The 13876-nt window shown below is 41.0% G+C and overlaps 1 protein-coding gene across 7 annotated transcripts in view; it reads left to right on the plus strand.

The window, feature by feature from the left end:
• Positions 1-348: 348 nt before the first annotated feature.
• The window catches only part of GABRB1 (gamma-aminobutyric acid type A receptor subunit beta1), a 115448-nt gene continuing 101920 nt past the window's right edge, over positions 349-13876 (plus strand). For 2 of the 7 annotated variants that reach the window (XR_007904899.1, XR_007904900.1), the window contains exons 1-3: positions 361-491; positions 599-690; positions 768-835. Coding sequence is in view for 2 of the 7 variants with exons in the window: in XM_051790041.1 (XP_051646001.1) it covers positions 412-491; positions 599-690; positions 768-835 (240 nt within the window). In the remaining 5 variants the exon portion in view is untranslated. Of the gene's footprint in view, positions 492-598; positions 691-767; positions 836-3812; positions 3977-13876 lie in introns of those variants that run through there. The other 5 variants (XR_007904897.1, XR_007904898.1, XM_051790041.1 and 2 more) reach the window with 4 other exon arrangements.

The following is a 13876-nucleotide window of genomic DNA, read 5'->3' on the forward strand; positions in this document are numbered from 1 at the left end:
ACCGAAACGCGCCATGGCTTTCAAATTTGCCATTTCCCTTTCGCGTTATGGCTAACACCCCATCGGTGTGCGTTTTCACACAGAGGTGCCCTCAGCAATTATTCACGGTCTCTTGACGGGAAGCCCCCGCTCCAGCTGGCTGAGGGGGGCGCACCGGCAGTGGCTGCCCCTGGCTCACAGCAGCCCGAAGCTCCCACTCCCGCCGTGTCCCGCCAGCCCCGGGCCTTCGCCGCCCTCAGCGCTCCCGCGGCACCTGTTGCGGCAGGGCCGGCCCGGCCCGGCCCAGGGGGCAGGGGGCGCCCCCGGGCCCGCGGCGCTCGGCGCATGCGCCCCGCCGTCGGCAATTGTTGCTCCTCGCCGCCCCGCGCCAAGTTCCAGCGCGCGGCGCGTCCCCCGCGAGCGGCCGCCGGGATGGGGGCGGCGGCCGGGCGGGCCGGACCGCGGGAGCTGCTGCTGCCGCTGGCGCTGGCCGTGGCGTGCGCGGCGCGCAGGTGAGCGCCGCCAGCATGCGGAGGGAGGCAGGGAGGGAGGGAGGCAGGGAGGCGGACGCGGGGCGCCCCGGCGGCCTCCCTAACCCAGCCTGTGCTCCTTCCCGCAGCGCCGACGGGCCCAGCAACATGTCCTACGTGAAGGAGACAGTGGACAGGCTACTCCAGGGCTACGACATCCGCCTCCGCCCCGACTTCGGAGGTGAGGCGCCCGCGCTCCCCCGACCCGCACTCCGGCCCCCCGCGCTGCGCTAACGCCGCCTCCCGCTCCCCCCGCAGGTCCGCCCGTGGACGTGGGCATGCGGATAGAGATCGCCAGCATCGACCTGGTCTCCGAAGTCAACATGGTGAGTGACCCGCGAGCCAGAGCCCGGGCGCCGTCCCGCCGGTGCGGGGGCAGCCGGAGCCCCGGGGCTGGGAGCCCGGCTACCTACCGACCCACGGCAAGTGCTACAAAATAACCAAGCACGTTACAGTTGCTAGGAAAAGTTATTTCGCATTTTTGAGATAACGTGGCACGCCTGCGGTGGCACTTCAGAGGAGCCTTGCCTTGGTCAAAATACTTGCTGCAGGTTTGAGGTTCTGGGTCCCGCCTTGCCCTGGTTTGCCGTTTGCGTAGTCAACAGCTGTCTTCGGAAACGTTGGAGTTTCTTGAGCTGTAGCAGCAGATGGCCAGATGTGCGTGTTTTCATGTTAAATTATTTAAAGAGTTAGACACTTCACTTTGCAATCTAGTGGCCTTGAGTAAAAAGTGCAAAGAGAAGATAAAAAGGAGCTTCTAGAAAACACTCTTGTAGAAGGGAAAGAATAACGACATTGCAGAATAAGTACAAAGGATGTTTCCAGCTATCAAAATCAGAAAAGTCTCATAGCTACAGGTGTGAAACATACTGCATTTGATTTCAGATCTACAGCAAGAAGGAATGCTAATAGACATGCAGGCTTAAAGAGCAAATGTGTCTGTTTAGTGCCTGCTTCTTTTGACAGCCCTTTCCCAGAAGAAAACGAAAAATCAGTTGTAAGTTTGAACATTATACAAAATCATGTTGAATTAGTCTGCACCATGGGCATTTTGCTCTCAGTCTCTTATGTTTGATCTCATATGAAAACCTTTCTCGTATGAAAATGCTTTCTGTACAGAGGGGAATACCTACTTAGTTAAAAGAAGCTAGAAACCTTACATTTCCATCCTGATCAGCAGTTTATTTTATTGGGTGATATTTGCCCATACAAAGTAATTTACTCAAGAGTGGGAATTTCTTCCTTGATGTATTAGTTAACAGCTGTCATTAAAACAATCTCTTCAGAGATTGTTTTCGTTTTCATTTTCATATTTAGTTTTTTTCTGTTGTTTGTTATGTATACACAGCTTATGTTTGTTTGTAACTGTTATATTTGCTTATGAATATGGATGGCAGAATGGGGAGGAAAGGAGAGTTGTCACATTGTGTGTAGCACACTAGGTTCTGCAGACTGCTAATGCCACTCAAAGAGAACATTTTGCAAGTTTCAGCTCCTGGAGTTCTTGTTGCTGTATTGTACGTTCAGGGAGGAACATGGTACAGACAGTACAGATGAGGCAGAGAAATCAGAACACAGACCTTATCAAAATTGTCAAAGAACAAATATACTCCAACTCCAAACTATTCCTCCCACCCTGTAATAGGATTGCTGCTTCTACAAAGCATTACACCTGGGAAAAGCCAAACAGACCAAACAACAAAATACCTGTTCTGAAAGGTCCAGAATTTGTAACATCTCAACGCCAGAAATATTGTTAATCTGTTGATGTGGCAGTTCCCAATCGCAATCTCACGGGGCATTAATTGCATCAGTTCACAGCATTTCTTAGTTGCATGCTGGATCCATCAAAGCTTTCTTCTCCATTCTAACACTTGCACAGCCCCTGGGAAACTGTAATTTGAACCTTCTGATTTTTGATTAGGGGAAGTTACGTGCCAGATGGATTCTTTGAGCTAGGAGGGCAGCTTGACTAAAACTGGTCAAAAAGTAAGAAAATGTTTTCATTTCATAAAATGCCGCATCTCACAGCAGAAGGAATCAACCATTCCCAGTTATAGCCAATAGCCCATTACTTAAGGCAAAACACGGGAAAAGCAGTCTGCATTCTGAATCAGTCTGAAAGGGCTTGCCCCTATCACAAGTGCTGCCTGTACATACCCATGTGTAGGGTGTTCTTTGTTGTAACGTCTTTATTGTGTTGCTAGAGGCTGTTTGCCTGGTTTTGGACAATGACCAATTATTTCATCCATCATTGCAAAAATGAGGGAATTGACATCTTGGCTTAAGAAAAGTTTTCCTACCTAGTAAAATAATGCTTTGTTCTAGTACTTTTTTTTTTCTGAGAAATCACAGCCTTGAGATGCTTAATGTTGCAGTCACATGTGAATTGTTTACCTTCTCTTCTTTTAAACTGTTGTCTTATAGATTCTTCTATTTTTAATTTTTTAGTAAGAGCTACCATTCTTGGCTTCAGACACAGAAATGTTTTTCAGAAGTTCCTAATTTATAGCTTCTTTTGGCTATAGGGCAGTTTTCTTACTGAAGGAAAGGAAATGAATAACGTGAGTGGGAAAACAACACCCTCATCAAGTGAGCTCCTCCTGGCAAGAGAGTCTGGTTGGATTCCACCAGAATTCAGCCAGTCTCACCTTAGCAGTATTGGAGGGAGTTGTCTTATCCCTTGGTTTTCCTCAGGAACATGAAACCTTATACCGAGAATGACAGACAGCTATTCCAAATCATAGCACCCACAGGGTTAAATTTTGTATTCCAGTCTCAATGCCTAAATAAGAGTAAAGATTAATGTATATATATCTAGGCTATGAAGGAGGTGTTCTCCTTTGGTGCATTAGCTGGACTTTGTCATGGCTGTAGGATGTCTGCCAAGTGAACAGACTGATTTGTATGTCCAAATAAATCCAGTCCTCAGGTAAAAAGTTGAAATATAAACAGAATTATTTTGAATTCTCTGAACACCAGTAGTAATAACTGCCTGTTCAAGCAGCTTGTCTGGTTTTAGTGTCTTCTTCTAATATACTAAACTATTGTGAAATACTTTACTAATACTTAACTAATGAATCAAGACTTGCACAGTCTTGAAGTCAGCTGTTCGTTATTTCTCCCTGAGTACTTGGTCCTCATCTGTTCAGCTCTTTAAACATTGTTTTATAGCTGCTTGGTGGTTCAATAATACTGTGGTGAGCTGCCATAGCAACTTTTGCAGAAGGATTATTTGAAGCATTCATTCTTATGACTCTTCCATTTGACATCAGATGTGTTGTCTTATGTTGATTTTTGCAGGTAATAAGCTGAAGAGCTTGTCAAACAATGAACAAGCAGGAGAAGTAGAATGTAAAAGTCCCAGGGACCATTGCCCAGTTTCTCCCTAATATACTTGAAGTTTTAGTGTTTCCATCAGATTTGCACATCCTTGCTACAGTTACTGGAAGCATTCTCTTCCAAAGGTACAAGGTGACCCTTCCCTTTGTCTCAGTTAATGACTGCTCAGCTAACTTTCATCCATGACAGAGTTCCTTTAGAAGGATATCGGACATATACATTAATATAAAGATTTCATTAACAATTGTGCTATGACTAAATCTATTAAGCTGCTGTGATGTCTGGTTTACTCTGATACCTTTATGTGGTTAACGGAAGGTGCTGCTTGTACATCAAGAATAAACATGGATAGCATGATTGATGGTAACTACTGCATGCAAATAAATAACATATTGCTGTATCTACTAGGAAACAGTCAAGACTAGACTCTAAAAAAAATCACGTGGTTCATGACTTAATTTTCTCTAAAATATATTTCTTACTGAAGAAAAAGTGTTAAAACCTTTATAATAGGCAAAAGATAGCTGTACATATTTTAAAGTTTAAAAAAAATTCATATGATAAATAACTTCTTTTAGAGCAGTTAAAAGAGACATCAAGAAGCAGATAAAAAAACCCCTTTTTTTTATTTTGGGAACACTGACCTACCCTACTGATTTTACACTAATGATGATGTAGTTTCTATGATCACAGACTGAAGGTTTTGTGTCTCAGCAAAAAGAGGTTAAAGAAAACACGGAAAGAATGTTCAATTGTCTAGCTTCTCTACACTAGTACTTAAGGCTCTTACATTTATAATTGGTTAACAGACTCCAGAGGCAGAACTTCCCTTAACATTAATAAACATATATATGTATATATATGTACAAACAAGTTTTTCAAATTTGCCTGTAAATCTAGAGGAAGGACATGGAATCCTCCAGGGCCTAGAAGAGCAGAAGGCCTTCACCTTACTTTAGGGCTGATGCCAGCCAGGTGGCTGTGGCATCCTATACTGGTAGATGTTTAGTCAAGATAAGCTAAATCTGTGGGTTTAAACACTGAGTTGAGCTGGGTAACCAAGGCATTGAAAGTTAGACCATTAATGCTGGCAGGCCAGTGCTCATGCATTAGACCCCAGCTTTAAGAATGGTAGAAAGACATATGGATGCAAGTTATCTTAAGACACTTTTTGCAGATTGAGAAAGACTAAGTTTACAGACATAGCCAGAGTTTCACAGGTCTTGTTCTTTCTCCCTGTCTTGATAAGTATCTTGAGAATTAGCTTAGTGGCCATTGTGAATCTCAATGTAGGAAACAAACTCTACAACAGGAAACCAAATTGGCATTATGAACTCCATCTCATGCCTCTTTGAATCAGAGCATCCAAAAACTCCTTCAGTTCAGCCAGGGTGGCAACACAAGTGATCAGGGTAGTCATAGTGACAATAAGTGCTCCTTGGTCTAAATATATTTACCTGACGATGTTCATACAGATTAAACTGATTTTTTTTTTTTTAAGACATAAGGCTCAATAATTACTAATTAAAATTTGCTTAGCTGTAGGGCAAAAGAAGAAAGAAGTACTTTTCTGTTATATAGCATCTATCCTAAAGAACATGGAGGACATGCAAAAGCACTTTTAAATGAATATTAATACAAATGTTTGGCAAATGATTTTATTTTTTTTCAGCACATGTGGAAAAACTAATCAGGTAGTAATACATAAAGGTCAAATCATTCTGTCACTGCCTATTCCAAACAGGAGTAATTATATTAAAGAGTGAAACATGGAATGAATGTAGAAATTGGCAGCCTGAGGTTAAACAACTGGATCACTGTCACTGGAAGTTTTGTTGGCTCATTTTTCATTTGACAAGAATAAGAGGTTCTTCAACAAAATTGGCAAGTAGGCAAAAAGTATAAAGCAATAATGTTAATGTTGTTTTATATGATCCAGAAAGTGGATATGTCTTAAGTTTTCAGAGGTTAAATGAACTTGAGACCAGCTTCAGGGTTGATACAAACTGTATTCCAATTTTCTTTTTAGCCTGACTGGTGTAATACTTCCCTGATTTTAAGGTTTAAACAAACTAGGTATGAATGCCCTTTAGAGAAGATGTAATTCTTTTATCTAGTGTTAAACTCACAGTTCACTGCAAGGGCAACTCGCCTGACTCCCATAGTTGTTTCACTTTCTAGCCACTGCAGGTGGCTTATCCTCACTTTTCAGCTTTTCTCAAGAGCTGGTAAGCTCAGTTCTGACCTGTGTGCTTCATCTTTTGGCCCAGATTTAACACCTGACACCACAGGGCATCGTGACATGCCTGTAGTCTAGCCAGATAATAAAACTTGTGCAGAGTTTACATTTCTGAAGACAAGAAATAAAGTGGTCACACTTCCCATTTGTTCAAAAAGTATTCTAGGAATTCAACAGAATAGCACAAGATAACAACAGACAGAAAATAACTAGAATCAGTTGATTTTAACATTTTTTTTAGTAGCTGCTTTTTACCTTTTTGTTTCTTTCATGGAGTAAACAAACAAACAAACAAAACCCAAACCAACTTGAAGTTTGAAATATGATGGTATTATTGTGATGAACTGTCAAAAATCTCTTCCGCTGGAGTGAGCAAGTAACCATCTGCAAAGGAAAGGACCACACATTTTCTTAACTGTGCCCCAAAACACTTCTCCACCCAGATCTAAAATCTACAGTTAATCAATCTTATCACAGTGGTGCCTATGGCATTACCTGAAATTATGGAGTGACACCCTCCCCCTATTTAGTGGAAGCTTTAGCACTCAGTTTGGGGTGTCTAGGATTTAACTAAATGAGTTACTTGCAATGAGATAAGCCTTGTAGTTGTGTGGATGAGAAAATGCAAGGTTTTCTCCAGCACTGCCTATTTTGTGCACCCACATCAAACATCATGGCTGTGCTGTGACCACTGGAAATGTCCAGCTTGTGATCTGTTAGCATGCACAAATCCCACAGTTCAGTGGCACAAGCCTTTTGAAACATTCAGGGTCCCAGATGATTGGGGAATGGGAAAAGCCCATTGGGGAATGGAAGAGCCAATGATTAACACAAAAGACCCATTCCCCAAAATAAACTGCTTTCTAAAAAAAAAGAAAAATAAAGCCATAAAAATTAAATTTTAAGTTCTACCAGGAAGATGAAAGATGTGTCCATGTGCAGGACAGGACAGAGGCTTAATTAAAAGCTTCTTTTTTCATTTTTCACAATTGCATTGCTCCTTCTGATTCTGGAGAGAATCTTCCAAACTAAGCATTTTTCTCCATGAGGAAATTTAAGGGATAAATTTCAAGCTTCTGCAAAACTTAGTGATTTTTTTTTTTTGTAATCAGCTTTACTTTATACTCTATTGCCTGAAAAGTTACTTAACTCCTCTAGGCTGTATTAATAAAGTATCTGCCAGCTGCAGTTCATAACAGACCTGGAGCTGAAGCTGTGCAACCAAGAGAGGGAACATTCACAGCACCAGTTCACTGTGAGGTGGGAAAAGATACCAACGACGGTGGAAGAACAGTAACAAGCTCCAAGGCTGTTACCAGAAAGACTTGTTCCTGTTCACAGGATGCCAAGTACTCTGACAACAGCTGAAACTGTTAAATCAAACCCAAAGATTGTCTTCATTCAGAAGTATCCCCAGCTGATGTGTTTTCTTGATCGTTGTGTTCCAAACAGCTGCTGCTTGGAAGAGTTCTATAGGATGTCTCATCTCTCATTCATGTCAAGTGTGCTGTACTTCAGAGCATTAGTAAAGACTGAAAAAACAGTTAAGAGCTTCTAGCAGATGATGAAAAAGTCCAAGATGGCTACCAGAAAGATTTTAGACTTTAATACTCTTTGATACTCCTTTTTTTCTAGAAAGAGAACTCAGGATCTCAAGGCGTGTGTTTTCTTGCTTGTAAAATTCCCTTTCCCTCAAATGCACAAAAAAAAAATGCCTGTAACTCTGGCACTGCTCCCAAAACATATTTAAATGAAATTATTTCCACCCCAAATGCTAACTACTGCAAATATGTTCACAAGGAAATTGGTAGTAGTAGAATAATCTAGCAGAATAACACCAGAAAACGCAGCCTGTTTGACTCTTTCTTTAAGCAGTAGCTCTGTATTAAGATTTACATGGGCTGGAGAATGTAGATTAGATTTCTTGCCTATCAACCTTCGCAATACCCTTTCAAGATTAAAAGGTTGCTTTTGGCCAAAGCAGTTTCATACTGAGGTTTGCTTCATCCTGTTCTGGGCCGAATCCTTAATGGTTTGTTTTACATCATGAACCAAGGAAAGGCAATTTAAAAGACTGAAAGGCATTCTAGAAAGCTGCATTATCACTCAGACATCAACCTTATGGCAAGATTAAGTTGTATGGTTTTAAATATTCATGATAGAGTATGTAGTTTCAAAGCAAAGATTATTGATTTCAGACCACCAAACTTAATTAAAGGTTGGAATAAATGTTCTCTATTAAAATTCATCAATACATTTGACTGAGAAGGAAGAATTTCAGTCATGTCTTTTTTAATTGTCTATAGAAAGAACTGAAGAGACAGCAAAGTTAAACAGATAAACAGTGTCTAACTATTGTGCAGAATCTTTATCATATTAAAAGAGCAGTACAGTTAATTTCCCAGCATATTTCTAACCTGCAGAGCCTTTTAAGTGTAAGTGAAGTAACATGAGTAGAAGTCTGCTGGAGGTAGATATCTTCATGCTTGTGTATCTCAGGAGCTTCTGGAAGTACTAATTCTTAAATGCACTGAGGATTCTGGTCCCATCCAAATGAACTAGGTGCTGATAGACCCATTGTTTTCAATGAATATGCTTATAGGTAATATTTTGCACACCACTAAAATGAAGTACATATTAGCTTTACCAGCTCAACAGTTTACTCAGCAGCTTGCAGGAGCAGTCCAGCTCCCTGGTTTACATCAGTTTTAAACCTTTGTTTCTTTATAAATTTCTATGGTGTTAGTCTTCACAGCATGAGAGACTAACCAAGCCTGGAATAATACGCTCCCACCCTGTGTTCTGCCATTATGATTTATCCTTTCTTGAACCAATTTTTTATAAACAATTCACTTGGCAAAACAATACACTGGTCAAGGAGAGAAATGGATGAGGTTCAGAGGCTTCATACATATTAGTGCATTTCACAGGCAGTGCAGCTTTGTCACAGGTGTCATATGAAGGAAACGAAACATGAGATTAACAGCCATTCTGGGTTTATTTTAAGTACTGTGCCAGAACCAACTAGGGGGAAAAAAAATAAGTTGCAAAATATCAGTAACATGCTGGGAATCAAATCTGCAGTGACAGACTTCACAGCTCCGTGGATTTCTAAACTCATAGAGAGCAAATACACTGTCATTGTGGTGTCAATTGGAAACGAATCCTGAACATAGATCTTTTCAGTTCCCACTGTCAAGAGAAATGAGTTTGTTTTCCAGAAGCACACTGAGGTTATGAATTTCTGATATGTTAAAGATTATTTACATTTCATATAATACATTCTTTCTTTTTAATTATTCCTAGTAGAAACATAGAGTAAGTACAAAGCAGATGATGAGAAGGACTAGCAGATATGAGGAAAATATAAAGACAAAACATAAAGTAGTAAACCATCAACTCACAGCAATCATCATGGTTCTTCTCACCAATGTGACATGGTCTGGTCTATCAGAGAAAGTTTATCTCTGAGGACATTTTTATATTGGATCAATTCAGTGAACCAATTTCAAATATGAAGCTAAAAATTCCTCCTCCTTCTGGAGTGTCTGATCCCAATGGCCGTTTTGTCCCTCCAATGCTGAAAACCTTCTATACTGCTCTCTGTCATTTCAGATTCTTGGCTTGCAGTCAGCTTGGTTTTCCTTGCAGCTTTTTTACAATTTTCCTGTTCCTGCTGCTATATTCATCCATAATAACGTAACATTTTAAATAGGGGTTGCAGTAACCCCCCAATACAGGCTGGGGGTTAAAAAGAGAGAGAGCAACCCTGCTGAGAAGGACTTGGAGGTGCTGGTGGATGAGAGGCTGGACATGAGCCAGCAATGTCCTCTCATAGCCCAGAAAGCCAATTGTATCCTGGGCTGCATCAAAAGCAGCATGGCCAAGAGGTTGAGGGAGTGAATTCTGCCCCTCTACTCCGCTCTGGTGAGACCCCACCTGCAGTGTTGTGTCCAGCTCTGGGTCCCCCAACATAAGAAGGTTGTGGACCTGCTGGAGCGAGTCCAGAGGAGGACCACCAATAGGATAAGAGGGGTGGAGCGCTTCCCCTATGAGGAAAGGCTGAGAGAATTGGTATTGTTCAGCCTGGAGAAGACTCCAGGGGTGACCTAGTTGCGGCTTTCCAGTACCTGAAGGGAGCCTACAAGAAAGCTGAAGAGAGACTTTTTACAAGGGCATGTAGTGACAGGACATGGGGGAATGGCTTCAAACAAAAAGAGAGTAGTTTTGGATTAGATATTAGGAAGAAATTCTTTTCTGTGAGGGTGGTGAGGCACTGGAACAGGTTGCCTGGAGAAGTTGTGGATGTCCTGTCCCTGGAAGTGTTCAAGGCCAGGTTGGGCATGGCTCTGAGCTACCTGGTTTAATGAAAGATGTCCCTGCCCATGGCAGGGGGGTTGGAACTAGATGATCTTGTCCTTCCCAGTCGTAACTATTCTGTAATTTAAATGCTGATATAAGAAGCTATCAGTCTTTCTGAAGTAGAATGAGATCTCGGTCTCCTTATTCTATGCTGAGCCACCTCCAGTGGAAACAAAAGGAATGTGAACAACCACCTATGCATATTCTTTTTTATTATTCATGTCTACAACACCATTATCAGAACGGCATACAAGCTTTAAAAGTCACAAGTAAGAATCTCTTCTTTTCTCTGTAGGTATGAGCAATCAACTATCTTTGACTTTATTTGTATATTTGAGAAATCAAAATAGGTCCATAATAGAAGCTTTGAAGCTTGTGCTGAAACTGGGGAAGTGTGTGAGTGTTAACACTTCTTCCTCCCGGCAATCGTAACAGTCATTGTAGGGGCAGAACAAAGCTGTGAGTGGAGGTCCTGATTTCAAAGAAAAAGGCAGCAATTCAGTTGGCTTGGGTCATGCTCATAAAGTGTTTCAGATGCTGGTGTCTTATATTTCACTCTTGTGTTCAGTAGGAGATCCGTTCCTACAGGGGTTATGTATTTTTGCATTAGGGAAGAAAAATCCATCTCAGGGGAGAGACTAAGTGCAACCCAAGTGTCAGTGTATGTCCTTACATGGATTGTTTGTTTGTTTGTTTGTTTGTTTGTTTTGGCTGACTGTGGAAATGCAGCAATTCATCTGGCCCTCAGTTGCTTCTACATTAAGATTTCTACCTTACAGGGATATTATGAGAATTAAATGCATTGTGTGAGTGTTCGTTTGGCCAGTGAGCAAGTTTCTGCACAGTCAGGTAGAAAGAAAAGGCATACAACCTGCAGCTAAAAAAGAATATATCCCTCATGACTGGTAATTTCAACACAGCATCATGGCTTATGACCCAGCTGGTCTGTTCCTACATCTCTACAACAGTATTTCTGCAGTCAGAAATCCCAAGACAGCACAAGATGTTGCATGGTAATTACATTTTCCTCAGTGGTATTGCTGAATGACATATTGTGATATATCAAGAGGCAGCTGTGAATTTAACTTGAGTCAGCACAGTAGACTTTGCCCAGTACTGTCGGTTTACAGATGAACATAGTGTGAAGAAGAAAGAGAAGTTTCTGAACACCTCACAGCATCATGCATACTCTGTCAGCATTAGATTTAAAAATACACATGATTCTGAGCTGTCTTGGGAAATCTTCATGTACTCATTATTTGTTTAGCTTACGTATTCACTCTAATATTTAAGAACATATTGTTTGGAGAATGGTTTGACAGGAGAAGATGATAACGATACTCATTTATCAGAAGAATCAGATGTCAAAATATGAAGCTTACTCTTTATTCAGTTTTTGATGCCACTAAAGGCCTATATCTTGTGATTAGTAGAACAAGTAAGCAGCATGCATGACTATTCTGTTAATAGGCTATTTAACCTTATTAAATTTCAGATCATTATTTTCCCAGTTTTTGGAACATGACAACAAAATCAGAAGGCTTTGCTGATCTTTAAAGAGGTGGGCAGATTTTCACATATATCCTTCCATGATCATATTGTCTTTTGCAAGAAATTGCAAGGCTGGTATTTGGGGAGGAAGAAGCAATAGAGACTGACACAAATTCTGGTTTTTGTCTCACACACTTAGCAGGGCAGTTAACATGAGCAAAAATTCTCCTCTGTGGAAAAGATGTTTCTCTTTGTGGAAGATTTTTAGTGCACCCTAACAAAGAATAGCCTTCATGGAAAGTGTGTGGCTGATAAATGAAAAAGTCTTCCCAGACCTGCCATTCTTATTTCTTGAGAGGACACTTACTTCATTGGGTTCTCTGTTATGGCAGGCCCAATGTGCTCTGCAGAATAGCAACTCTGCATTGTAGTTGCAGCCCTTTGGCCTCTTGGTAAGTTGTGTCTTATGCTGGGAGCAGCGCTTTTAAAGTCAGGCATCCCTGAGGAGTACAAAGAGGTGGATACTAGTTTTAGTTCCTGGGTAGAGGAGCAGGTCAAGTACTTTGATTCCAAAGCACTGCTACTGATGTGCTGGAATGATAGTTGAGTGTAGTAGTGCCAAATATCTTCAGTCTATCAGTCTACTAACCAGAGAGGTAATGCAGGTTGCTTAAAGTGACAAAGAGGAAAGTTTTTCTCCCTCCTCTAGATAATTTATTTGAAGGAACCTCATCTCTCTCTCTCTTAATCCTGTTGTGCAAAGCTTATACTGATATTTCTTCAAGGTTAGGAAGATAAAGTTAGGCAGTAGGAAGACCTTGACAAAGATTTTTTTTTTTTCCCTGCTTTATAATCTGCCACTCCTTAAATTCAAAGCAGGGAGCAATCCCCCAGCAATCCTTAGTGTCATGATTCTAGCATTACTGGCCCAGTTGGACAAGTAACTGAAAGACGCCTAAAAACTGTATGGATATTAGGTGTGTTTTGGTGCATAAAATTGCTTCTTGGACTCATTTTTTTGGCCATGTCTCTACCAGAAAGATCATTCAAAGGCAACAGAAGGTAATATGGCTGGTGTGTGCCAATTGGAAATTTTCATTAGCTTGGCAAGAAGTCCCTTGATAACCTGGATAACACCCTTGGTGAACCGGTGTTAATAGCTGCTTAAAGGTAACAGGAATTAAGAATGACAAGATATTTAGATCCATGACAAAACCTGCTACCTTTGTTAAGAGGAAAGTGTAGAAATCAACATGAAAGGAGAGAAGTTATCTTACCTGGTCCATCCACTGAGTAAGGAGAATTTTACTCCTCATTGTGTATTTTCTATGCTTACTCCAAGCCAGTTTAAAAGATTCCAGGAACTAAAATCAGAACATTGTTGAGCAGTGCTTCCCTACCTCAGTCAGGACGTTCCCCTTTACTCCAGGACATTATTTCTCATCTGTTCATTTTATGACTTTGTATCACATTTCCCAATACCTGCTTCTTTCACAAAAAGGTAAGTAATTTTGTCTCCTTTGTCTTACATTTCATAGTGCTTTTTTTCTTCAAGGTTTTCTCTGATATGATATCTTTAATGAAACAGCACATCATGTGTCAGTACAAGTACCAGTCTCTGTAAGGATCTGCCTTAGGCTGGCTGGAAATATATGCTTGGTTAACTTGTTGCTTCCTAGGTGTATATTCATACATGTCACTGAGAAAATGTAGCAACTAACATGTAATGCCATTACAGATCAGAGGATAGGAATAGTCTATTTTGGAGTCATACTTTTCACTGTACAGTAATGTTGGATCAGAACCCATGCTCATCAACACTATTATGAATTGGCAGTAACTAGTCTGAAATGAGTGAGTCAGATTCAGATGAAAGAGGACAAGCAACATAGTGTATTTTCAAAAGCCAGCTTCTGCATATGTATGCATTCCA

This window comes from Manacus candei, unplaced genomic scaffold (assembly GCF_025592945.1).
Source record: "Manacus candei isolate 608988 ecotype Guabito, Panama unplaced genomic scaffold, ASM2559294v1 h1tg000028l, whole genome shotgun sequence".
NCBI classification, from domain to species: Eukaryota; Metazoa; Chordata; class Aves; order Passeriformes; family Pipridae; genus Manacus; species Manacus candei.